Below are 24,617 nucleotides of genomic sequence, written 5' to 3'. Positions count from 1 at the left end.
GCTCTGCAGTGCACTTTTTGTGGTGGAAATCTAGAGATGGTGTATAAGAGGGCTGAGTGTTTCTTGCTGTTGCTCTTAGTCCGCTTGGTACAGTCTTCCTTGCTGTTTTCTGAAGACACGCCATCTTCTAATTCTATCGATTCATTCGCTTCAAAGCGTATAACACCCTATACATAATGTACATCAACACTTTGGTCCTCGCCGTATTAGTCCCTCTAAATACCGTACAAGCTTTCAACCTCACCTCCACTACACCACCACCCCAACACACACCCAACAGCTCCCACCAAACCGCCACCACTCTCCTCACTTGGGCCCGATCCAAGCTTCCCAGCACCACCAAACGAACCTCCTGCCCCCCAGTCTGGTCCACCATCTCCACAGCCCTCACCGCGCAATTCCTCGCAGACGGCCAATGCACAGATGCCGCTCGCGCCGCCATCCGCGCCGCCTTCCACGACTGTTTCAACGGCGCTTGCGACGGCTCGCTCATCCTTGCCGATGAGTGCGCGAATGCGGAGAATAGCGGATTGCAGCAGTTGTGTAGTGCGCTGTTGAATATATCAATAGAGAACCAAGTTGGTGTGGCAGATCTGATTCAGTTCGCCGCCGCCCACGCTATCAAAACTTGCCCCGGTGGTCCTACCGTCCCTGTCGTGGTTGGCCGTAGGGATGCCAGTGAAGCGAATTCTCAGGGTGTGTTGCCCCATGGAGATGCACTGGGTGGGGATTTAGTCACTTTGTTTGGTATGTAAAATTCTCGGCACATCACTTACAATTTTCTTGATCTGTACATTATACAACGCCTTCAAGTAGTCAAGCCACTCACCCCCCTAACCCCCCCAAAGACAAAAACTAAACCAACCCCCCAGCATCCAAAGGCCTCACCCCGACCGACCTCACCGCCCTCATTGGTGCCCACACAACCGCCAAACAACGCATCACCGATCCAACACGCGCCGAAGCCTCCATGGACTCTACCCCGGGAATCTGGGACAACCGATTTTACACCGAGGCCAGTGCGGGCAGTGCGCCGTTTACCCTTGCCGCGGATGGAAATCTTGCGCGGGAGCCATCGACGGCGGGGCCGTGGGCAACTTTTGCAGCGAGCAAGGCGGCGTGGGACGAGGCGTTTGTGACGGCGATGGTGAAGTTGGGGTTGTTGGGAGTGGAGGGGGTTGGGTTGGTGGATTGTACGGGGGCCTTGCCGGGGGGAAGTGGGGAGGGGGAGGTGAGGAGGCGGGATGTTTGGGAGAGGCTGGGGTGGTAGGGAGAGGGGGGTTTGGGAATGGAGCTGTTGTGGATTCTTTTGGTAGGCAGCTTGTTCTTAGGTTGTACTACGTTGCGAGGCAGGATGTTCAATGGCGTTGTCGGTGTGTCCCGGGAGTAAAGGCTCAGGTGGAGGATATACCTTGGCTTGGACTATTTCATCGACCCATGCGTCGTTAATTCTTTAACGGATTTTTGAGAGTATATTGATATTAATCCTTATACTTTCACAAGACTGTACCCCAACTCTTGTCCAGAATAGCATGACAACCCAGTCATGAATCTGCAATTTGCTTCTTATGATGGCATTCTAGCCGATTGGGAACAGTTCTACCCTGTGAGCTTCTGCACTTGCCATGGAAATCAGCACAGCTGCCGAAGATAGGTAGTGGGGGTACGCTTATCCCATACATGGCAATCAGGATCTTGATAGCCCTGTCTGCGGATCGATTTGCCCATAATTGAACCGGAATCAAGCGCGAATTTGAGAGGATCTTCTGGAAAGATAACTCTCTAGTCTCGGCGACGAAGTGAAGAATGAAGATGATAGAGCGTGGTCGGCAGAACATCATTCATATCCATCCCACTCAGAATGGCCATGGTAATCTCTATTAGTTCTCATTTGCGTATCGCTAGAAAACCCGCTTGTCCTGAAATTGCAGTGGGAAATCCTGGGAATCCGGAAAGAAACAAAGAAGGATTGGTTGCATAGAGAGACGATATCAAAAGAGATTGGTTTGTAAGAATTGGCCGTAGTGGTTGCACCGCTGCAGAGCCTGTAAAGCAGAAAGGCGAATCTGACAATAAGCGTGGCAGCTCAATCCCACTTCTGTCGTTCTACTTTACTAGTAGAATTATTATGGAATAAGGGGGAAGTTTTCTTAGGCTCTAACGAGAGTCTGAGAAATGGAATTGGGAGTATCCTTGATTTTGTGGACGATTCTTCTTTAGAGCCGAATGTGGACTACATCGCGATTTATTCTCAATGGCTAGATGCCTTGGGAGAGCCTCTTAAGACTTGCTTACTGGACACTCTACTGACTTGGCATGCTTCTGAATGCTCGGTAGTGCAACTCTAGAATGGTAGAACGGATGTTGGGTGAAAAGAGGGGGGTCGCGTCGTGCCCTCGGATGTAGGACGCGTTCCCAATTACGGTAGTGTGCCTACTTGTTCACGGTATGTACCGGTAATATGTACGAATTGACGCGTAAAATGCTAACTTTTTCAGACACTTTCTTTCTGCGCCATGTCAGCTATGCGGTGTCTTACCACGTTAACATTCTATGATGGGAAAATATGTGTGCTTTGTTAGTCTCCACTTGGTGGGTTTCCAAGTACCGGTATGACGTTGGACCTAGCCAACTAGCGGGTGTTGAGTTGGGCGTGGAGGTACCGGTACCTACCGTACGATGTTCACAAGAGAATCTTTCATCGTTACCGATAGGTACGCAGCTCTTGACCCACAGCGTTCACAATGGATCAGGATGTGTCATCACCTTGTAGAGGGCCTCTGTGAAGCTCTTGTGAACGTAAGAAAAGATTGAGTATAGTCACACAGTCTATCTTGCGCAGCTTTCCATTATTCAGGACATCAACAACCAGACTTGGTATCAATTGTAGGAGAAGCGAAGCTGCCGGTTGAACAGCAAGCAGAAGATTGCATAGGTAATGGGTAAATATTTGCGGCACGCCTGTTCTTTAGGCACAAATTATCATGCGTTAAATCCGGCTGGTCTCTGCTGCAACGAACGATGCTGTATCGGGAGAAAGGATGCATGATTTCGCCAGGTTCAAACTCCTTCAAAAAGTCCGTCAGCCCCGAACATCAGTCTGGTGCGTTGCGATTCGGCGCCGACAACAAGGCCTTGATCCGAGTGAGAGCCGAGATATTTTTCTTAGATCCGTCAAATCTCCTCATCTACCGAGTCATAGCCGTCCATCTCCGCGATATAATCACGCTTCCACCGTGCCAGACCCGAATTTCAGCGGCGACTGCTCGCATCCGCAGCCCTGGCGAACTTTGGCCGCTGCCCCTCCACATCCTCAGGAGGCTGCCGCGAGTAACTTGACTATGATGGCCAAGCACCTGGAACGCTGGAGTGTGACCCCACAATTGCTCCTAAGCTCTACCTACTGTGGCATGCCACCGTGCCATGATGTTGTCAATCTCTCGGCCGCGCCTCGTCTGAAATTGTACTTTCCAACTTGAGTTACAACTTCTATCGATTGCGATTAGGCTATATCAGTGGATAGAGTCTACGAGAGAGCAACATTCACCGGACTGCTCTCGGCCTTCCGGAGCGGCCTCTCGAGCCTCCCGTTATGCACTAATCATTCAATCTGTTTGGGCATCTGTAATAACCAAAGCAGCTGTTCGGAGCGTCCTCGGTGTGGATTGTTTAGCTCAGTTACCCGTTGCTACAAGGGATGGATTTGAGCCCATCTCGATTTACTGCGATTGTAGCAGCGGCATTTATCATAGCCACCCCATTGGCTCGAGGCTGACTACTCTGGCGGCGAAGGAGCCCACAGACTACGCTACGGCTCTACCGGCGAGGCGCACTATGTATTGGACGGGCCAGGAGGCTGTAGAGCTCCCCTGGCTCATAGTCGGAGGCGTTGGCGCCATTGGACGTAACCCCGCACCAGCTTAGATGCGAGGTAATTCTAAACACGACCGTCATAAGCGCAGACGGCAGAAACTACTGGTTGTGGGAAATTTTGCATCACCAAGTGGGGAGAAGGCTGACCTCGTGGTACGCCCAAGGAGCCAAAGAATTACAAGTTCAAGGCATTTCGGGAGGCCGTTGGGTGGGTACTAGTGGTCTATATAAACCTTGGAGAGGCCTTGGAATAAACTCTCATTCCAACAAGAACACGCTCCCGTGCAGCTCAAACTCCCAGAGCTTCGAAGCAAGCATTTCTGAGTCGCTCCGACCCGTAATAGGTATGTGGTCCCGTTAACCCCTCATCTTCCACCTCCGCATCCGCATGAACCAGGATTGAGAGGCTGACGTTTGGCATCAGGAATACGTACCCCAGGTACCACAAGTCCGAGTCCTGTTATATATACCTCTACGCAGCCTCAATTTGTCTTTCACAGCACAATAATCCAAAATGGTATTTCTCCGCTCTGCTTCGCGCTTCGCGCGCCCTGCCTCGTCCCTCCTCAGCGCCAGTGCCCGCGCCGGACCGCGATTGACTTCTTCACTTCGTCAACCCAATGCCTTCAGAACGCTAACGGCGTCTGCCTCACAACAGGGAAAAGTTTTGCTCGTACTGTACGATGTAAGTTGGATTACCATTGCCAATCTACCATTGGCGCCACTGACACCCAAGTCCAGGGTGGTGTGCACGCCCAGCAGGAGCCCCGTCTTCTCGGAACCACAGAGAACGAGCTTGGTCTCCGCAAGTGGATTGAGGACCAAGGCCACGAGCTGGTCACCACATCGGACAAGGAGGGTGAGGGCTCAGAGTTCGACAAGCACCTTGTTGATGCAGAGGTCATCATTACAACACCGTATGTCGAAAATTACCCCGCATTCGCGCTAAAAGAAGAGCCCCACTACCCCCACGCGTCGTGCCCTTGACGCGCTAATGCAACGCGGGCATCATCTGAAAGCACGTGGACTGACCAGATGCGATGAACAGTTTCCACCCTGGTTACCTGACGGCAGAGCGTCTTGCCAAGGCAAAGAAGCTTAAGCTTGCTGTTACTGCTGGTATCGGATCCGACCACGTCGACCTCAATGCCGCCAACACCACCAACGGCGGTATCACCGTCGCCGAGGTCACTGGCTCTAATGTCGTCTCCGTCGCTGAGCACGTCGTCATGACCATGCTCGTCCTTGTCCGCAACTTTGTCCCTTCCCACGAGCAAATCGCAAGGGGCGACTGGAATGTCGCAGAGTGTGCCAAGAACGAGTACGACCTCGAGGGCAAGGTTGTCGGTACCGTTGCCGTCGGCCGTATCGGTGAGCGTGTGCTCCGCCGTCTCAGGGCCTTTGACTGCAAGGAGCTTCTCTACTACGACTACCAGCCTCTTAGCGCCGAAACGGAGAAGGAGATTGGCTGCCGCCGGGTCGAGAACCTCGAGGAGATGCTCGCACAGTGTGATGTTGTCACCATCAACTGCCCGCTGCACGAGAAGACCCGCGGCATGTTCAACAAGGAGCTCATCTCCAAGATGAAGAAGGGCTCATGGCTCGTCAACACGGCCCGTGGCGCCATTGTCGTCAAGGAGGATGTTGCCGAGGCGCTCAAGAGCGGTCACCTCCGCGGATACGGTGGTGATGTCTGGTTCCCCCAGCCCGCTCCCAAGGACCACCCACTCCGCTACGCACAGAACCCATGGGGCGGCGGCAACGCCATGGTTCCCCACATGTCCGGCAGCTCCATCGATGCTCAGAAGGTAAGATGGCCCCATCGCTCGCCTATGTGTGTGTGCATTTTTGCTAACTGATGTTTCCCAGCGTTACGCCGACGGCACCAAGGCTATTCTCGACGAGTACTTCTCTGGCCGCGAAAATTACAGGCCCCAGGACCTCATCGTATACAAAGGTGATTACGCGACAAAATCATACGGGCAGAGAAAGTAATAAGCGATGTAAATTTAATGAATCTGCTTCCCTTTCAACATTGTAGCGCGTGAACAGTGATCATGGTCGATGCCTCTACATCATTCTACACCATCGCTTCGGCTTTGCGCTTCTCCAGATACTCCTCGTTCCTTCTGGCCTGACTTGCCTTGGCTCTTGGAGTCTGCGCATACGCCTTTTGGTACGCGGCCGTCTTCGCCTTGTATTCCGGATTCTTCCTCCGCTTCGCACCATACACCCTGTTCTGCACACGTTGTCTCTCCACAACTCCAGCAAGCTTTCTCCGTTCCCTTTGCCCTGCTGCCCGCATCGCCTCGACTTCTGGCTGTTGTAGATATTTCTTTTTCTGTATCTTTGCCCTCTTTTGGATAGCATCTATCTCCACTCTTACCTCTTCCTCTGTCGATACCCTGGATTGTGTAGATCCCTCGGATGGCAATTCCTGCACAGAGCCCTTGGTAGTCGAGGATTGCAGGATTCCAGAAAGACTTTTCCATGCACTTTATCTGGTCATGGTCATGGAATGCAAATGCATGACCGAGAGTTGCTTCTAGAGTGAGAAAGAGCGCCCGTAACTGAAAATGTCGAGCTTCTTCAACTTGGGGTGCCCAGGCAATGATGCATCTTTGTGCAATCATCCACCCAAAATTTATGGCGTCTGCCACATTCGTAGCATACTTCTCGTCGCGATCGTAGTCATGAAATCTTGAGATAATGCCAGTTGCTTTTTAGGTTCCACTCCCAAGATGCAGTCGGTAATCCCAGGGGAAGTCTCCAGTGAATGCATTCTGAACCCATTTCATCAGGACCAGCACGTATAGACCATATCCGTTTTGTAGAAGAAGAGATGTCCTAAGGAAGTTCTGTACCGAGGGTGGTGTTCCAGTAACCAGAAGCTCTAGCAAGTTAGGAAGGAAATAGACCTAAGATTTAGCATTAGCAAATATAACAAAAGGATACAAAGCCAGGAAGCATACTTGTACGTCGTGCATATGATAGCGAATCTCATCAACATCACTGAAGAGGTTCTAACGAAGACAGGGGCAGGCTTGTCGGTCTCAAGCTGGAGGAGGAATGCAGATGCGAGTGCCTGAAGTGAATCGCCGGCTGCAGGTGAGGGCTGAACAACTGCTGCCACTTGAGCTGGTAGGTCTCGCAGGGTGGACACGTCCATTGTGAAGAGTCGGCACAGCGACTGTGCAGAGGAGAGGGGTGCAGAGCAGAGGGTGGCAGGCATCGAGATTTATTGACAGAAATCTATTCGATGTTGTTAGGGAAAGCGTTCTCCCCAGAAGCGCTGCTAGGGAAGGCGCTCCTCGACAACGACCGTCTTCTCTCGTCGTCTGTCTCTTCGTCACTGTCGTCTTTGAAGCCCTGCTCCAGCTCTCTGCCCAATCTTCGCTCTTCCTCCATGATGCTCCTTCGTTGCTCCAGCGCCTCGCGCCTCCGCTCGTCAATGGGATCAAAGCCGACCATGTCCTCGCCCTCTTCGTCGTCAAATAATTCATCCTCATTGAGACTGCTGCCATGAACGACTGTGCGGCTTCTCGTCCAGACACCAGGGGCAAATAGGCCGTAGAGGGCATCCGAGAGGTTCGTCCGCCATGAGGCTGGAAAGTCGGCAACACCGGCTGGCATGGGGAGGTACTGGCTGTAGCGACTGCGGTGGCGGCGCACAAAGGGGAGGATGAGGAAGGCTAGGAGGACATAGAGAATGGCGGCGAGGAAGAGGGGGATGAAGATGGTCTGTCAGTCATAGGATGGTTAGTATGGCCAAGCAGGGGATGACAATCATAGTGGTGAACATTTAGCTATGCACCACTGCTCACCTTGAAGAATTGGGAGGCCGCCATGGCTGCGAGGACATGTGTCCACGGTGGTGACGGGTCCTGGGCGACTGACTGATGTAGGGGAGGGGGATGGCGTCGTTTTGTCTGTTGCAGGCTGAGGCAAGACCGGGGGCCCTGTACCCGCTGCTGCGAGGCCGACACGCGAAGAGCAGCAGATGGGGGGGGTCGACTGGTACGGTACGTAGTAGACTGTACTCTATTGGGGAGGACGTGTGGCGTTGTGGCGTTGTGGCGTCGTTGTAGTCGTCTTCGTGGCTGACCTCCTCTTCTCTTGCTCTGTGGCTACGGCACTCTATAGCTAACTTGCAGCCCACTACACCGCAGCCAGATGTTATCCTGTGTGCCCTGAAGTCCGTCCTGTCAGAATGGGAAAGAAAAGGGGAGAGAGAGATAGAGAACACTTACGGACGTCGTAACGGGGCACTGGGGGGGGAAACGACGCGTGCTCCATGGGCCTGCGCCACACAGTCACGGGCCAGTCAGCGCTCTCTTGCAGCTTGCACGTCTCAGGGAGCAGCGGGTGCGCCTCCCAAAGTGGAGGACGGATATGGCATGGCCGCCCGGGAAACGTTATTCGTCCGGGTTGCAATAAGAAAAGTGTCCTGGTTATAAGCCTTACCTTACCTAAATTAGTTAACATCCTGCAGCTAGTAAATTAGCACTGCAGGGGATACTGCTAGATAGCCCGCGACTAGTATTAATAGTATTAGTATATAGTATTAGTAGATATTAGGTTATCTATACCTAGTTATATGTTATTATAGAGTTTTTACCTATAGTAACTAGGTAATAGCTATAACCTAATATCCTATATTAACTAAAATCTATTAAAATACACCTAATTATTATACTTTTTATCTTATAGAAATATTACTTACTTAATCTATATTACTAACTAACTTAGATAACTCTTAGGTGTCCTTTAAGGCTTTATAGAGTATAAGGTTATTATAGAGCCCTATACTAGTAGTATTATAAATATACTAAGTTATAGTAAGTTAATCCTTTTCCTTTACTATAGTAATACTACTAATACTATATATTAATACTATTAATACTAGTCGCAGGCTATCTAGTGGCATCCCCTATAGTACTAATTTACTAGCTGCAGGATATTAACTAATTTAGGTAAGGTAAGGCTTATAACCAGGACACTTTTCTTATTGCGACCCGGACGAATAACACTTGCCATGGCCGCCCGTTCACGCACGTCCAAACACAAGTCGGGGGAAGCCCAGCCGCAGGCACAAAGTCGCACGGCACTGGCACTTGGACAACCTCGACGCGCACACATATACCCATTGTATGCACATAAACAGTCACACACATACCACACACACATAACGGCAGGGCAGCTGTAATTAGTGAACACACTGTAGCACAGAGCCGCCAGCTAGTACTCGGTTACTACCCGCGACTCACATGCAGCCCGCATTCGCCCATCGTGCCCAGCATCCGACCCCCCTCCCCCCTCCCTCTATCCACCCCCCAATAAGCCCAAGGGAATTTCCTCAGCACCGTCGACGTCTGTCAATCGCCCCCTCCCCCCTCCCCCCTCCCCCCCCACGCACTCGTTTCAGCATTGCACGCCACACCAGTCGCCCGCAAATCCCACTATTGTGCTTCACCGCATCGCACTGCACCGCGCCCTACATCGTGGATAGACAGCACACGGACCCCGAGGGAGAAGGCCTAAGGAGCCTGGAGGACACATTCGGGCGGCGCGCTCTACTGGTGGCAGCACAGGCACTCGCACTCGCACAGGCATTGGCTTGAGAGCCTCCTGAATCGGATGGAGGGCAAGGGTCGCCAATCCTCTGCCGGCAAATTCTTCGGGCGCCGTCACAAGGACAAAGACAAGACGTCCAGCAGCGATCCGCGCCAGACCATCTCCTCGACCGATAGCCCCCCAGGCAGCTCCTATGGCAGTCAGTCTTCGCGTCACTCGCACCGCCACTCCATCAGCGCCGCATCGCTAGAGCGGCCCGTGTCCATGACTGCCGAGGGCATCTTCGCGCGCGCTGGCCCCGTGTCGTCGATTGACCCTCCGCCCGACCAGACCGCCCGCTCCCACGAACCGCTGCCACATCACCTCAACAAGGGCGGCGGAGACTTTCACCAGTACCCCGTCTTTACCGCCTCCCCAATGTCCCAAAATGGCTACAGCAACCCCGGGCCCCCGCGCCCACCACCGCATTCCGCAGGCACCACCACCATTGCCTCGAGCCAGCCTGGCGACCGCGGCGTGTCCATGCAGCAGTGGGGTGCTCGCGAAAGCAGCAGGAATGGCAACTACTCGTACTATGCTGGCTCTGACCCTTTTGACAATGCCCGTCCCTCGTCCGGCCAGGCCAGCGTCTACTCCAACGACTCCAAATCACGGTCAAGCAATGCCTTCTACCCCCAGAATCCCTCCTCTCAATCCACCTTTTCCTCCCTGGCCCTTGACCCTGGGAGTCTCCTTCCCACCGCCGCTTCCACCCCGCGCGACTCGCACCGCATTATGCACTACAACAATTCACCGTCCTCGTCGACCGCCTCTTTTGGACAGAATCCAAATACGCTCAGTATACAAAGACCACCAGATCATATCGTAGAAAAGGAGTTTATGAGCCTCATGGTGAAGCGAGGTTGGAAGAGCTTACCTGAGCAGGCACGGCGGCAGATGGAAGCCTACAAGATCGATAAGAAGTGGACGCTAGTCTACCAGGACAAACTGGCCGAATACAAGCACGAGGAGAAGAAACGCCAAACGCAACGCATGACCTATGGCGGTGTCCAGAATCCAGACATCCTTATGAGGGCTGAAGAGGAGGGATCGCCCGAGTGGTATGTCAAAAAGGTCATGGACAACTCCATCACCATAAAACAAATGTCGAGTCTCGAGATCAGTCTGCGCACGCAGCCGATTGCCTGGGTTCGGGGCTTCATAGAAGCGCAGGGTCAGATTGCCCTGACCAATGTGCTGGCCAAGATCAATCGCAGAAAGGGTACAGGGCCGGCTCCCCCGCCCAGCGTCATCGCGCAAAAGGCTGAAAACGATGTCGACAGAGAATACGAAATCATCAAGTGTCTGAAAGCTTTGATGAATAACAAATATGGAGCCGATAATGCGCTGAACCACCCTTCCATCATCCAGGCGCTGTGTGGCTCCCTCATCTCGAATCGGCTCAACACTAGGAAACTGGTCTCTGATGTCTTGACCTTCTTGTGCCATTGGGGTGATGGAAAGGGTCACGAAAAGGTGCTACAAGCCCTGGATAACCTCAAGACGCAGTATGGCGAGAGCAGTCGATTCGATGCTTGGATGCGGGTCGTCGAGGTGACGACAGATGGCCGCGGCAAGATGGGTTCCTTGGTCGGCGCATCAGATGAAGTACGGAGTGGTGGCATCGGCGTGGAGAACCTTCTCATGGAATATGCCATCGCGACGCTCTTCCTCATCAATATGATTGTGGACGCCCCGGAGCGCGATCTCCAGCTCCGGATGCACATTCGAGCCCAATTCACAGCATGTGGCATCAAGCGCATCTTCAGCAAGATGGAGGGCTTCCAGTACGATGTCATTGACAAGCAGATTGAACGGTACATGGCCAACGAAGCCATTGATTATGAGGATTTCCTCGAGAGGGAAAACAGCTCCATGATTGACAGTGTGGAAGGAGAGACCAAGGATCTCAATGACCCTACCCAAATTGCAGATGCCATCATGAGCAAAATCAGTGGCAGTCGAACGCAAGACTACTTTGTGTCGGCCATGCAACATCTGCTGCTCATGCGGGATACCGAAGGCGAGGATCGATTGAGAATGTTCCAGTTGGTGGACCAGATGCTGAGCTACGTGGCTATGGACCGCCGACTGCCAGACATGGATCTCAAGCAAAGTTTAAACTTTACCGTACAATCTTTGCTAGACAAACTGTATACCGACTCTGAAGCTCGCCAAGTTCGAGATGAAGCGATTGAAGCTCGTCAAATCGCCGACTCGGCCATTGCAGAGCGAGATGAGCTGAAAGCGCAGCTCGAGCTGGGTGCAGATGGCTTGGTCTCCAAGTTGCAGAAACAGCTCGCCGAGCAAGAGCGTATCATCGAACTCCGCGGAAGGCAAGTGGAGCAGATGAAGGCTGAACTTGCTGAGGTACAGCGACTTCGAGCGCAAGAGCTGCAAAGAAACGAGCTGGAAACGCGTGAACTGTACTTGATGCTTAGAGATGCCCAAGACGTTGCAGCATCGGCCGCGAAGAAGTCTGGAAAGGAAGGCCTTGGTACCACAGACCCTGCTCAAATGCAGGGCATCATGGATCGCGAGCGTCTGATGAACAGACTCGAAATCCAGCTGCAAAGAGCAAGGACGCAAGCCACTCTCGAGGGAAAAACACTGATGTTGCAGCCAAGTGAGAAGCTCAGAGAGCTCAGAGAAAAGATGGAAGGGGACATGGGTGGTCTACAAGAACAAAGCTTTGGTAGTCTCGAGCCGAACGCGTTTGGTTCGGTACGAGCCAAGAGTGGAGTACCACGCCGAAAGCCTCTTCCCAGCCTGCCTGGTCAGGTTGGCGAAGACGAGATCATGTCGGATGCGCTCGAAGACGACGATGATATTGTCATTGAGAAGCCCCGACTGATTACCATGCACAAGCCCAAGCTTAGCTCGTCCACACAAAATGCGTTGCTGGGAGAGATTACATCACATGTTAAGCGATACGATGATTCTGAAGCAGAAGATACAGGTGATGGTATCACCACAGGACCCTCACACCCAAGCCTCGACTCGGATGCTCCCAAGACGCCTGCCATCCCTCCTCCACCGCCTCCACCTCCTGGTGCCCTTGGGTTTCCAGCTGATATACCGCCTCCCCCGCCTATGCCCGGATCTAATGCTAATATTCCACCTCCACCTCCACCACCGCCTCCAGGCAAGCTCGGCTTTGGGCCGCCTGGAATGCCACCGCCTATACCAGGCGACGGAAGTATGCCTCCCCCTCCCCCTCCCCCTCCACCGATGATGCCAGGCGGCAAGCGAGGACCAGGTTTCTTACCAAAAGCACCCGGGTTTGGCGCCACATCTGCTGCACTATCTGGACCGAGACCCAAGAAGAAGCTCAAGGCCCTTCATTGGGACAAGGTCGACTCTCCTTCTTCGACCGTATGGGGTACTCGTGGTATGACCGCTGAAGAGAAGGAAGAGAAGTACCAAGAGCTCTCCAAGAAGGGTGTCCTTGAGGAGATTGAGAAGCTGTTCATGGCCAAGGAAATCAAGGCAATTGGCAAGAAGTCGGGCAAGAAAGACGAAAAGAAACAGATCATCTCGCGTGATCTCATGCACAACTTCCAGATCAGCATGGCCAAGTTCTCATCTTATTCGGTTGAGGAAGTGGTGCAGATGATTATTCATTGCGATTCCAAGATTCTTGATGACCTGGTGGTCATGGAATTCTTGCAGAAAAGTGACTTCTGCGATATCCCAGACAACACTGCAAAACTCATGGCACCATACTCCAAGGACTGGACTGGACCTAATGCTAGCGAGAGTAAGCGTGAGCAAGATCCATCGGAGCTTACGCGAGAGGATCAAATATATCTATACACTGCATACGAACTGCATTCATACTGGAAGAGCAGGATGAGGGCACTTGCGCTTACCCGCACATACGAAGCCGAATACGACGAGATATCTGCCAAGCTACTTGAAGTCTCGCGCGTGTCCGAGAGCCTGCGAGATTCATCCAGTCTGATCAGTGTGCTGGGCCTCATCCTTGACATTGGTAACTTCATGAACGATGCCAACAAGCAAGCTAGCGGCTTCAAGCTCTCCACTCTTGGCCGCCTCGGTATGCTAAAGGACGACAAGAACGAATCCACATTTGCCGATATCGTCGAACGCATCGTGCGCAACCAGTACTCTGGCTGGGAAGGGTTTACCGAGGAAATCAGTGGCGTCGTCACTGCCCAGAAGATCAACGTTGAGCTTCTGATACAGGACGCAAAGAGGTACATTGACAACATCAAGAATGTCCAAATGTCCCTTGACGCTGGTAACCTTTCCGACCCCACCAAATTCCATCCCGAGGATAAGGTCAGCATTATCGTGCAGAGGAGCATGAAAGAGGCAAGACGCAGAGCGGAGCAGATGCAGGTCTATTTGGAAGATATGCAGAAGAGCTATGATGACATCATGGCCTTCTACGGAGAAGATCCGACTGACGAAAGCGCAAGACGGGATTTCTTTGCCAAACTGGCGAATTTTGTTCAAGAGTGGAAGGTTTGTTGTCCCCTGAATACCTTGTTCGAGAATTGTGTTTTGTTTACTCCCATGTCTAGAAATCCCGCGAAAAGAACACGGCGCTCGAGGAGCAACACCGCCGCAACGAAATCTCCATGCGCCGCAAAGCATCCCAGCAAAACCTCAATCCTCTTTCCCCGACCGCCCTCTCCGACTCGGACGCGCCCAAATCCCCGGCGTCGACGGGCGCAATGGACGACTTGCTTCAGAAATTACGGGCCGCGAAACCCGAAGCACGGGATCAACGCGACCGTCGCCGTCGCGCCCGTCTCAAGGACAAGCACCAAGTCCGCGTCGCCTCTGGGCAAAAGATCCCGGAACTCGGAATCAACGTCGACGACCAAGGGGGCAGTGCGGCAAGTGGAGGTTCAGCCGAAGCAGGTGGGGAAGGCGCAGCAGGCAAAGGCAAAGGTATCTTGTCCCCTGGCTCCTCGGAAGCCGCAGAGTCGGATGCGAGCGCTAGTGGAGCTGGCGGTGCGATGACAGCGCCCACAGGCTCCTCATCGGCGGCCGAGACGGATATTGCGGACCGTGCGGCTGCGATGCTCGAAGGGTTGCAGAGTGGCACTGGGGCCACGCTGAATAAAGATGGGTCGTTGAGTGTGCGGCGGAGACGCGAGAATGCGGATTCGGAGCGGCAGCGACGGAGAAATCGAAGACAGGGGGCGGGGAGTAGTGCAAAGACAGAGGATGGGGGTTTGATGAGTCCGAGTGCGATTGTGGAGGAAGGAGGAGGGGATGGTACTGGTGATGAAGCCAAGGATGGGGCTGAGGAAGGGGGAGTCAGTGCTGCTGCTGCTGATGCGCAAGATGAAGGCAAACAAACGGAAGACGATGCAAACCCCGGGACTCCAGTTACAATCGTCCATCCGCCCAGTCCAGAGCAAAAAGGAAGGGAATTGCCCACGCCGCCGCCAGATGAGGGATGAATCGTCGCGCCTAATAAAGGGTAATGAGTAAAGTGTGATGTTGCCAATCGCGGACCTGGGAGAGAGAGAGACACGCACCACGCACACACACAGAAGGAGAGAGGGAAAGATGCAAGATAGGCTGTTTGTCAATGAAATCGGGATTGCGTGTGTCAGATTAGGGTTTGGGGGGCTGAGGGGATTGGCATTGGTATGGTTTTGGGCATCGGCATCGGCATCGGCATCAGCATAGGCACAGGCATAGGCATAGGGGCTTGGGGGAGGGGTCTGGCTGGTTGGTGTTTGTCAAAGAGAAAGTGTGAAATAGGGGAAAGGGAGACGGAGAAAGCAGTGGTATGCCGTAAACTTACACATACGACGTTGTTTTCTCTCGCTTCTTTGTTTGTTTTGTTTGCTGTCGCTGCTGTTTTTGATGTGTTGGCGACGAAGTAGCAGTGAGATTAGTTGGTAGTTGGTAGTTGGTAGTTGGATTTGGATACCCAATCGTTATATTTATTATTATCATTCTTGTTGTTGTTCTTGTTGTTCCTGGGAGGTACTTTTTACTACGTTCTTATTGTAGGTTGGGTGAGTGTTTGAGAGGGGTAGGTTTGGAAGGGGTAGATGAACGGGGGCCACGTAAGAATGGGCCATGGCTTATCCCATGAGTATACTAGATTCATGCGTTTAACACACCGAATGTAATGCGCACAATGCTCAGCTCGTACACAGACCCAGTGTGGTTCTATCACCATTAGGGATAGAGAGAGAAATGAAGGATGGTGGATGTGTGTGTGTGTCTGTATGTGTTTCTATGACGATGCTTGAAGTTGGTTCGCTGGCACGCTTATGCTTAGGTGCTCTTGTATGACTATGGAAATATCGACGCGAAGCCGTCTAGCTAAAGACGGATGTGGGAGTCTTAGATTAGTTAGATATGCTTACGCTCATGTCGAGCAACAGAAATATGAGCCTTAGGTTGTCGACATAGCTAACGAGCAGATATTGGATACACATTCACCATTAGCCAGAAAGGCAGTATCAGGCGGCACACTAACGGTTTCTAGCACAGCTGGATGCTAAAGCTTGCCATGTCCATCCTCTTGACTAGAATTAGTAGCTACTGCTGACCGACAGCTGATATACTGTGTGCGACATTACGACTCCGACTCGGACTCTGGCTAAATCATCAAAAGACGACGACGGTAACGCGTCCTCCTTGTCATATCCCGCCCTGTGTTCTCCCTCGCCCATTCGTCCGACTGCCCGTGTGGCTGCACGTGGCTTGCCCATCTGTACGCCTTGTACAACCACCAAGCTCAATCACATCTCCCCGGGTCTGGACCAGAAGACAATCACCATATCAGTATCGCGCCCACTCCCTTGCATTAAGCAACAACGGTCGGTATTAAGCACAAGGTCCTTTTTCTAGGGCTACGCAACGACTCGCTCCAGTCTCTCCAACTGAAAGCCCATTATTGTTCTGCGAGCATCATGCAGATCACCTGGAAGCGAACGGGGTGCCCGTGCGCAAGAGAGGGGATCCGAAACTGGGGCGTCTGTTGGTGTGTGGATGCTCCATTTCAATCTGCCTTGCCATAGCGTGCAGATGAAAGTGTGTTGAGAGGCGCACATGATCAAGGGAGCGAGAGCGGAAAAACAAGATTGCCTTTGTTGTATGCAACGGCAGGCGTGATTTGAGTTGACAGCTTTGTGTCGCCGACTCATCCGCATTGCGACATTTGCGTCGGTACTCGGACTGAGACCGATATAAAAAGACCGACCTGACTCGGCTCCCTCGCAGCAACCAAGATCAGCTTCACTATCGATACTGGTTATGAGCGCCGGGAACGCCAATATGCAGAAATCTGTAGTGTTTGTCCACCTGCTTTTGTCTCTGGTCGTCCCCTCACATGCCGGCGTCAAACAAGAAGACTTCACCGGTATCGGCCACATTCATGTCCTCAACTCCAGCGACTGGCAAACAGCAACACCAGACCTGAAGGTAGGATGCATGGACGCAAGTGGCAAGTTCGTCAAGGATGTTTCCGAAGAGAGCTGTGGTGTGTTTGCGCGGCTAGCAGAGTATCCATATACCCTCTCGACCTCGGAGGGCAACTGCACCTTTGAAGACGACAGGCAGGAAAACAACGGCGACAGTCTGTACGGCCAGATGGACTACGCATGGAACTGTGGAAAGGATTACAAGACTAGTATTTACGACGAACTCTACACTATCGTACGTCCTTGGCTCTGCCACATCTGCCCCTTGCTCTCCTTGTTCTTCGGTAGCGCACCTCTCACTCACAACGCAATCGTAGACCGGCCTCCCATACGTCTTCCTCTGCTTCGGAGACATCGCATGCTTCTACGACGCCAAGCGCGTTCCTGCGCCTGCGGAGCAGCTCTCGCTATGGCAGTTCCACTGGGGTTCCCAACAATTGGGCATCACGCCAGGACACATCCAGTTGCTGTTGATGTGGGACAAGATTGGCGATCTGCCGAAGCGAGAGGACAGCAGCAGCGTGATCCCAGGCCCGCGTGTGGAACTTGAGAGTGGGCAACAGGTACCCTTGCTTGGGAAGAGGGTGAAGGCGTTGGAGGTTTGAGTGCGCAACCGGGTGTGCTTCCATGGGGAAGCCGAGATAGCTCATGGGGGTTTCTTGGTTGTGCATGCGTGCGCCGATGAAGATGGGGGTACTTTCGGCTGGACTTTACATGCCGCGTATGCTGATAGCCTGATACATGTGTGCTGTGCTGCTACCTACTCCTCGGATTCCACGCCGTGTATTGTAGCACCGGACCTGCAGTAGTAGTCTGCTGTGCAAGACAAGTCAAGCCCATCACACTTCCACCACCTTGCACACAAACATATGACATAGTTACTCCGCGCCCCTCATACCTCCCCACCACCAGCCACCAGCCACCAGCCACCAGCCCGCAGCCAAAAGTCTAGCCTCAACCTCACCCCCCCCCATTATGTTTCGCCTAGACAACGATAAGATTGCTAAAGTGTCAAGTGGCGTGTGCTAAGCTCCATGCGAACTTGGCGAGGGTGGCTTTTAATCTCCGTCCGCAGGGGTGCAGGGGAAGCGGGCACTAAGTTGCTAGCGCGGGTGTAGGATCCTGGTGGGTTTGTTGATCATGTTGGGCTTCTTATGGGAACTACGCACTTGTACACCAGGTAGATGGATTTTGTGCAAAAAAAAACAAAAAAAAAGGTCGGGAGGGAGGAGGTATGTGCGATGGGATTTTGGTTTTTGCTTTGTGGGGGAGGTAGGAGGGGTGGTTGGGTATGTATATGTGAATGCAAATTATAGTATACTTATCATGGGAATGTATAACCAAGTTGCAGTCCTTGCATCTCCTTTTCAAAGAGCGGCCAAACTAGGTATGGTAGGTCGAGGACGAGAAGGATCAAGAGTACTCGTCAACACTTCACTTCATTCGGCAGTGCAAGGAGCAGGAGCGCAGACACGAAAAGCAGTGGGATATAAAGAGAGCGAGAATACGTGGATAACGCCGTACAAAGGATTCAAAGCGGGGTTGAAGAAAGTCCTGCACTTCTTGGCGTAGGCGTAGGTATGGGGTCTGGATTTTCTCCGCTTCAGTTGGGCTGGTGGGCTGATAATTGCCTGAGCTGCGTCATTGTAAGATTCATGGGATTTGTACTGCTGTGTGGATTTTTTTTGGAGAGGGGGGGAGAGACGTATACGGACAGTTGTGCGGCTGAATTGGGGTTTTCAGTGGCTCGCTGGGATGTCGATGGCGTTATAGTGGGTTGTGGTTGGGTATAGTGGCATGGAAGTAATATTTCCCAAGGCGCCGACACTAACTACGGGCTTCGCCGTGTGGATTGGTAATGTGAGTGCCAGGAATAACATGAATTGTGAAGGAGTGGATACTGTCTATTCGATAGCAAAACTTCATGTCCAGAAGGTTTGCACACCGATTTGCATCCTGGCTGGGGGCCGGATCGTACTGAAGAAGCGGCCCGTTGGTGTTTCAAGACGGAGAGGAAATTTTACTGTGTATACAGCATTGGTCCGGTCAAGTTCGGTATAATATACGGGACCTAGCAAGGATGCAAAACGGTGCGTTGAAGGGTCTCGAACCCATACCTTGGAGCTGTCGGCCGTTTGCAAGAAAGAAATAACCAGATGAGCGGGCGCAGAGTGGATCTGGGTACAGAGATTTCCCGAAACGTGAAGTGTGGAGTATGTTCCTGGTCTGGGGCAAGTAATATCAACGTCAAGAAGGTGTTATAATTGGGCAGCAAGAAGATAGTAATCAAGTGTATAAAAGAAAGCCATGTCGAGGAGAAGGCAGGCATCCCAAGTCATACTCCCGACTTCCTTCCCCGTCAACAAGGCTTGCCATCTTATTTGGTAAGCATCACGGTCAGTGAAACAGAACATGTTTTAGTGCTGCTCGATACCCAGAACTCTATTCTAACATCGTGTAGTTTGTACCACAATGCAGATCTCAGCTCTGCTCCTACTCGGCAGCCTGTCGTTCCTGGCCGAGGCAAGCAACCATTTCGCACCGGCAAAGACACAGAGAGACACGGCATTTGTGCACCCTGGAGCCTTGCATACTGCCGAGGATATAGCACGCATCAAGAACCATGTCAAGAATAAGGAACAGCCATGGCTCAAAGCCTTCCAACACCTTGAGACCTTGCCGTTCGCTCAGCCAACTCGTCCTCCCATTGCAGTTGCCACTCTCACACGCGGCATCGACCCCGTCGACCGTGGTCTCCCGCAAAACTACCCGAATGCCTACCGCAATGCGCATGGGGCGTACATGTTGGCCATACGATGGCTCGTTACCGACGACGTCAAGTTTGCAGATGCGGCAGTCAAGATCCTGAATGCGTGGTCTGCGACTCTCACGACAATCAGGGGCAACTCGGATCGCTTCCTAGCCGTAGGCCTATATGGCTACCAATTCGCCAACGCCGCAGAGCTCCTTCGTACCTATTCCGGCTGGGCTCGGTCAGATCAGCTAAAGTTTGGTGCGATGCTCAACGACATCTTCGCGGCTCACAATCGGGATTTTCTGGACAATCACAATGGCATTCCGGCCCATTACTACGCCAATTGGTATCAGTGCAATATTGCGTCGCTCATGGCCATTGGCATCTTCAACGACAATAGAACCATGTTCGATTTTGCGGTAAATTACTTCCGGGATGGGCCGGTGGACGGCAAAGTCGCATATGGCGCACTGCCATTCTTCTCCATTGCAAACTTCACCGAGGAAGGGTCGGGGAAGATATTGATGCAGGGACAAGAAGCCGGAAGAGACCAAGGTCACGCAACTCTCAACTTCGCACTCCTTGGCGTAATCGGCCAGCAAGGCCGGAGCCAGGGCGTGGATACGTATGGGTTCTACGGTAGTCAGATTCTGAATGGGTAGGCGATTGTTCCAGCAAGAGGACGAAAGAAAAAGATTGGCATCTCACTAACACCCACCCGCAGTGCCGAGTACGCAGCAAAATACAACACCAATCACACAGTGCCCTACCAGCTATTCCAGAGCTACCAGGGCCCCCAGCCCGTCGTCTCGGACAAACAGCGCTTCGTCCGTCGTCCCGGCTTCGAAGCCATTTACTCCCACTACGAGGAGCTTCGGGGCCAGAATGCATCCTGGACCAAGGCTTACCGCGACTATGTGAATGAGGAGAAGGGATTGGAAGGCGGCGGAGGTGACTTTGGCCCGAATTCGGGCGGGTTCGATGTTTTTGGACATGGGACGCTGATGTATCGTCTCACCCCGGATCCGAAGTAAAGGGTTTGCGGCTGCTCCCTGATGGTTGCGTCTTTGGAGATGGGATGGATGTGGGTTGGGCAAGTTATGTATGCGCTAGACTGAAAATAATGATGATCGAGCTGCAAGACAGTTTGTGGATGTCGAGGTTTGCACGTTGGTGTAGTGTGATGATGCAGCCCGTGCAGGATTTCTACCGAGCCAAAACATCAGATACGCATGAATTTGCTGGTTCTCTCGGCTAGTTTGAGGATCACGTTACTTGTCTTGTGTCATCAGAATAGGCAGGCTGTAGCAGTGGCAAGTCACATGATACTCAAACTACCCGAGCGCATGGGTAGATAACTGCACCTGGTATGTATAGTAGGGCCCATGTCAGGACGATGGCGCGGGGTCTCGCGACATGACAGGGCGTGCATGGTTCACGGGGATTCCAAAAGACTGTACTGATTTTTGTTTTCTTGCCGTGCTGCTTCTTTTCTGCGAGCCTGCACGTTCCATGTCACAGCCTCTGGCCGGGTGACCGAGTGTGGGCGCAGTGGGCGTTTTGGCCGGGTGGTATAGGGATGAGGGAGGAGGGAGGAGGGATGCGGGAAGGGTGAAACGAGTGGCTCGTATGGGCTGGCAGTACGTACAGGACTTGTTTCTGCCGGCCCACGTTGAGCTGGGGCTACTGGGAGAGGAAGGAGGCTGATGGGCTGAGACTAGAGTGCGAGCTGGTCTTGCCTAGGTGATGTGATGCATGATACATGGCTACCGTACCGTATCCTGTGCTACTACTAGGGATGTAGTAGAGTACTGTACTGTATGTGTACTACTCTGAGTGCCTAGGTAGATCAGACCAGAGGTGGGCAGCATGCTTCCGAGGAGAAGAGTCGACTGTCAAGCGAGCCAATGGGGCAGCGTGGATGCAAGGTGGGAAAGAGGGAAGGGCGGGAATGCGATGGGGGCCTTGGCGCATCCAGCAGTTGGGCAGCAGGGTTTTACCGTCCCAGCCACTGTTCACCTCGGCCGGCCAGAGAGAGAGAGAGAGCAGAGAGAGAGAGAGAGAGCAGAGAGAGAGAGAGAGAGAGAGAGAGCAGAGAGAGAGAGAGAGAGAGAGAGAGAGAGAGCAGAGAGAGAGAGAGCAGAGAGAGAGAGAGCAGAGAGAGAGAGAGAGAGAGAGAGAGAGCAGAGAGAGAGAGAGAGAGAGAGAGAGAGCAGAGAGAGAGAGAGAGCAGAGAGAGAGAGAGAGAGAGAGAGAGAGAGAGAGAGCAGAGAGAGAGAGCAGGAGAGAGAGAGCAGAGAGAGAGAGGCAGAGAGAGAGCAGAGAAGGCAGAGAGAGAGAGAGAGCAGAGAGAGAGAAGGCAGAGAGAGAGAGAGAGAGAAGAGAGCAGAGAGAGAGAGAGGCAGAGAGAGAGAGAGAGCAGAGAGAGAGAGAGCAGAGAGAGAGAGAGCAGAGAGAGAGAAGGCAGAGAGAGAGAGAGCAGAGAGAGAGAGAGAGAGCAGAGAGAGAGAGAGAGAGCAGAGAGAGAGAGAGAGAGCAGAGAGAGAGAGAGAGAGCAGAGAGAGAGAGAGAGAGCAGAGAGAGAGAGAGAGAGCAGAGAGAGAGAGAGAGAGCAGAGAGAGAGAGAGAGAGAGCAGAGAGAGAGAGAGAGCAGAGAGAGAGAGCAGAGAGAGAGAGAGAGAGAGCAGAGAGAGAGAGAGAGCAGAGAGAGAGAGAGCAGAGAGAGAGAGAGACAGAGAGAGAGAGAGCAGAGAGAGAGAGCAGAGAGAGAGAGCAGAGAGAGAGAGAGCAGAGAGAGAGAGAGAGCTGAGAGAGAGAGAGAGATCAGAGAGAGAGAGAGAGATCAGAGAGAGAGAGAGAGAGCAGAGAGAGAGAGAGAGAGCAGAGAGAGAGAGAGAGAGCAGAGAGAGAGAGAGAGAGCAGAGAGAGAGAGAGAGAGCAGAGAGAGAGAGAGAGAGCAGAGAGAGAGAGAGAGAGCAGAGAGAGAGAGAGAGAGCAGAGAGAGAGAGAGAGAGAGCAGAGAGAGAGTCCAGAGCTACAGAGCTGGGCCAGCGCTTGCCCAGTGCGTGCACGGCTGGGAACCGCCTCGTTGGCCATTGGCTTCCAGGGCCGGGTCATGGTGAGCGTTTTGAGTTGCGGCGCATGAATAAGCACCGTTCATGGGGTCAGATGAGGTGGATCTGGGTAGATTTGGGATTGTGCATGGGGCAAGCCTCCATCAAACGCTTACCATCGTACACATGGGAGGGATTCGCCATGGGAGGAGAGATCGGGTGCTCCCCATCCAAGGGGGGGAATGACAATGTGTGTGTAGTTGGAGAGAGAGAGAGAGAGAGACAGACACAGACAGAGAGAGAGCGTGTGGTGCGGGTGGCCATGATCAGGCCATTTTCGCAGTCTTGTGCTCTCCTATCCTGCCTGTCCTGTCGCACGGCAGGTAGAGCGCCACGGAGCATGGTTACAACTTGGGTACGGACAAGGCAGATGGAGAACCCCCCTGGCATTGCAGCAAGTCTGCACTCGTCCCACCGTGGTGCTGGGGGGTCACGGTGGAGTGTGTGAATCTGCCATGATAGGATACAGCACAGCCCAGCGAAGCGAGGACAAAGTAGCTGCTCGACAGGGTAGGTACTTGGTGATGGTGTATCTGTCCACGAAGGAGCCAGCAGAAACGGATGGGGTGGAGCAAGGACCGTCCGTCTCATCGGTGGTGGGCCGAGTGGTTAGCGTAAACTCTCGCAGCCCCCATGCCATTCTCTTTTCCTGATTCCCGCCCTGCCCCGCCTGTGCTATCCGCAAAAAAGACGGCGGTGCGAGTCAGGCCCTGTCTGCCCACAATCTCGGACGGACAGGGTGCCAGAGCCAGAGCCAGAGCCAGAGCCAGAGTCAGAGCCAGAGCCAGAGCCAGAGCCAGAGCCAGAGCCAGAGCCAGAGCCAGAGCCAGAGCCAGAGCCAGAGCCAGAGCCAGAGCCAGAGCCAGAGCCATAACGAGAGCCGGTGCCAGACTGCCAGTGAGGAAAGCGTAGAGAGTAGAGTGCAGTGCCATGTTGATTGCAAAGTAGCCTGCTGTGGTACGTTCAATCCACCGACACTGCTGCACTGCCATCCATGCAATCAAACGACTTGATCATGGCAGAGGCTATGAGATAAGGAGAGGAGAGGAGAGGAGAGGAGAGGAGAGGAGAGGGGAAAGATCAAGAGATACATGCCGTCCAGCGACATGGTTCCCCTTCCCCTCCCCTACCATGCCCTCCTCTCTCTGCCCCAGACTCCGGTGCATTCCCCGTGACTGCATGCGCCTTGGATCGCGCAGCAAAAAGCGATGGGCAGACTGGACAGTGGGAGAGGATGCTGTGATGTAGTGCGGTGTGGAGTGGTGCAGCCCATAGCCTACCCATAGCCTGTCCACAGCCGCCTGTCCACAGCCTGTCCGTCCACTAGCCGGGAATGCGATTGGATGATTGGCCCCCCAGATTTGCGTACCCAGCCCACAACCCTACCTTGAGCTTAGCCGCCAGCCGTCGACAAAGAGGGATCCTCCCCGGTAGACTAAAACTGCCAGGCAAAGAGATGGCCTCTGGCAGCAGCCCCCCCCAGCAGCAGCAAGGCCCCGACTCCCGCCCCAACAGCGCTCATCTCCCATATCTTACTCCCCCTCTGCCTACTACCACCACCTACCTGCCTGGCTCGTCTAGCTTTCCTCCACTTCTACACTTCACCTCGACCTCACTCAACACGAGAGAGAGAGAGAGAGAGAGAGTGTGTGTGTGTGTGCGTGAGAGAAAGCGAGAGAGCAAGAGAGCAAGAGAGAGAGAGAGAGAGAGAGAGAGAGAGAGAGAGAGAGAGAGAGGGAGAGACCGGCTGCAGTCATCCATCCTTTCTCAAAGACGGCAACTCAGTCGTTCTTCTATTCAGTATTCGCAGTCCATCCTCGAAACTCCAGGCCCTCCCCA

The 24,617-nt window shown here is 53.2% G+C and overlaps 11 protein-coding genes across 11 annotated transcripts; 6 read left to right on the top strand and 5 right to left on the bottom strand.

Moving 5' to 3' along the window:
- Positions 1 to 91: 91 nt before the first annotated feature.
- Positions 92 to 1,270, top strand: IAQ61_008083 (uncharacterized protein; the record flags this gene model as incomplete). The annotated part of the gene is made up of 2 exons (XM_066097836.1): positions 92 to 747; positions 873 to 1,270. Exons 1-2 carry the CDS (start codon positions 177 to 179, stop codon positions 1,268 to 1,270), a joined length of 969 nt encoding a protein of 322 aa, XP_065952333.1. The 5' UTR covers positions 92 to 176.
- A 1,789-nt stretch (positions 1,271 to 3,059) lies between these two features.
- On the top strand, positions 3,060 to 3,924 carry IAQ61_008082 (uncharacterized protein; the record flags this gene model as incomplete). The annotated part of the gene is made up of 2 exons (XM_003840404.2): positions 3,060 to 3,463; positions 3,507 to 3,924. Coding segments are annotated over 2 exons (822 nt in total), but the record flags the coding sequence as incomplete, so codon positions are not given.
- A 463-nt stretch (positions 3,925 to 4,387) lies between these two features.
- IAQ61_008081 (uncharacterized protein) lies at positions 4,388 to 5,868 on the top strand (the record flags this gene model as incomplete). Its single annotated transcript, XM_066097835.1, has 4 exons — positions 4,388 to 4,558; positions 4,615 to 4,790; positions 4,922 to 5,681; positions 5,743 to 5,868. The coding sequence occupies 4 exons, from the start codon at positions 4,388 to 4,390 to the stop codon at positions 5,866 to 5,868; spliced, it is 1,233 nt and encodes a 410-aa protein (XP_065952332.1).
- Positions 5,869 to 5,953: 85 nt separating this feature from the next.
- Positions 5,954 to 6,178, bottom strand: IAQ61_008080 (uncharacterized protein; the record flags this gene model as incomplete). Its single annotated transcript, XM_003840406.1, has 1 exon — positions 5,954 to 6,178. The coding sequence occupies one exon, from the start codon at positions 6,176 to 6,178 to the stop codon at positions 5,954 to 5,956; it is 225 nt and encodes a 74-aa protein (XP_003840454.1).
- Positions 6,179 to 6,766: 588 nt separating this feature from the next.
- Positions 6,767 to 7,042, bottom strand: IAQ61_008079 (uncharacterized protein; the record flags this gene model as incomplete). Its single annotated transcript, XM_003840407.1, has 2 exons — positions 6,767 to 6,791; positions 6,846 to 7,042. The coding sequence occupies 2 exons, from the start codon at positions 7,040 to 7,042 to the stop codon at positions 6,767 to 6,769; spliced, it is 222 nt and encodes a 73-aa protein (XP_003840455.1).
- Positions 7,043 to 7,125: 83 nt separating this feature from the next.
- IAQ61_008078 (uncharacterized protein) lies at positions 7,126 to 7,721 on the bottom strand (the record flags this gene model as incomplete). Its single annotated transcript, XM_003840408.2, has 2 exons — positions 7,126 to 7,614; positions 7,698 to 7,721. The coding sequence occupies 2 exons, from the start codon at positions 7,719 to 7,721 to the stop codon at positions 7,126 to 7,128; spliced, it is 513 nt and encodes a 170-aa protein (XP_003840456.2).
- Positions 7,722 to 9,510: 1,789 nt separating this feature from the next.
- On the top strand, positions 9,511 to 14,927 carry IAQ61_008077 (uncharacterized protein; the record flags this gene model as incomplete). The annotated part of the gene is made up of 2 exons (XM_003840409.2): positions 9,511 to 13,977; positions 14,037 to 14,927. The coding sequence occupies 2 exons, from the start codon at positions 9,511 to 9,513 to the stop codon at positions 14,925 to 14,927; spliced, it is 5,358 nt and encodes a 1,785-aa protein (XP_003840457.2).
- A 1,625-nt stretch (positions 14,928 to 16,552) lies between these two features.
- Positions 16,553 to 17,746, top strand: IAQ61_008076 (uncharacterized protein). Its single transcript, XM_003840410.2, has 2 exons — positions 16,553 to 17,145; positions 17,228 to 17,746. The coding sequence occupies exons 1-2, from the start codon at positions 16,744 to 16,746 to the stop codon at positions 17,513 to 17,515; spliced, it is 690 nt and encodes a 229-aa protein (XP_003840458.2). The 5' UTR covers positions 16,553 to 16,743; the 3' UTR covers positions 17,516 to 17,746.
- Positions 17,747 to 19,382: 1,636 nt separating this feature from the next.
- Positions 19,383 to 20,327, top strand: IAQ61_008075 (uncharacterized protein; the record flags this gene model as incomplete). The annotated part of the gene is made up of 1 exon (XM_003840411.2): positions 19,383 to 20,327. The coding sequence occupies one exon, from the start codon at positions 19,383 to 19,385 to the stop codon at positions 20,325 to 20,327; it is 945 nt and encodes a 314-aa protein (XP_003840459.2).
- Positions 20,328 to 20,438: 111 nt separating this feature from the next.
- On the bottom strand, positions 20,439 to 20,660 carry IAQ61_008074 (uncharacterized protein; the record flags this gene model as incomplete). The annotated part of the gene is made up of 1 exon (XM_066097834.1): positions 20,439 to 20,660. One exon carries the CDS (start codon positions 20,658 to 20,660, stop codon positions 20,439 to 20,441), a length of 222 nt encoding a protein of 73 aa, XP_065952331.1.
- A 2,705-nt stretch (positions 20,661 to 23,365) lies between these two features.
- On the bottom strand, positions 23,366 to 23,710 carry IAQ61_008073 (uncharacterized protein; the record flags this gene model as incomplete). The annotated part of the gene is made up of 1 exon (XM_003840413.2): positions 23,366 to 23,710. The coding sequence occupies one exon, from the start codon at positions 23,708 to 23,710 to the stop codon at positions 23,366 to 23,368; it is 345 nt and encodes a 114-aa protein (XP_003840461.2).
- Positions 23,711 to 24,617: the final 907 nt, after the last annotated feature.

The sequence above is a fragment of the Plenodomus lingam genome, assembly GCF_022343315.1.
Source record: "Plenodomus lingam strain CAN1 chromosome Unknown contig_3, whole genome shotgun sequence".
NCBI lineage: Eukaryota > Fungi > Ascomycota > Dothideomycetes > Pleosporales > Leptosphaeriaceae > Plenodomus > Plenodomus lingam.
The sequence above is the reverse complement of the archived record's forward strand: the minus strand, read 5'-3'. Positions and strand labels throughout refer to the sequence as shown.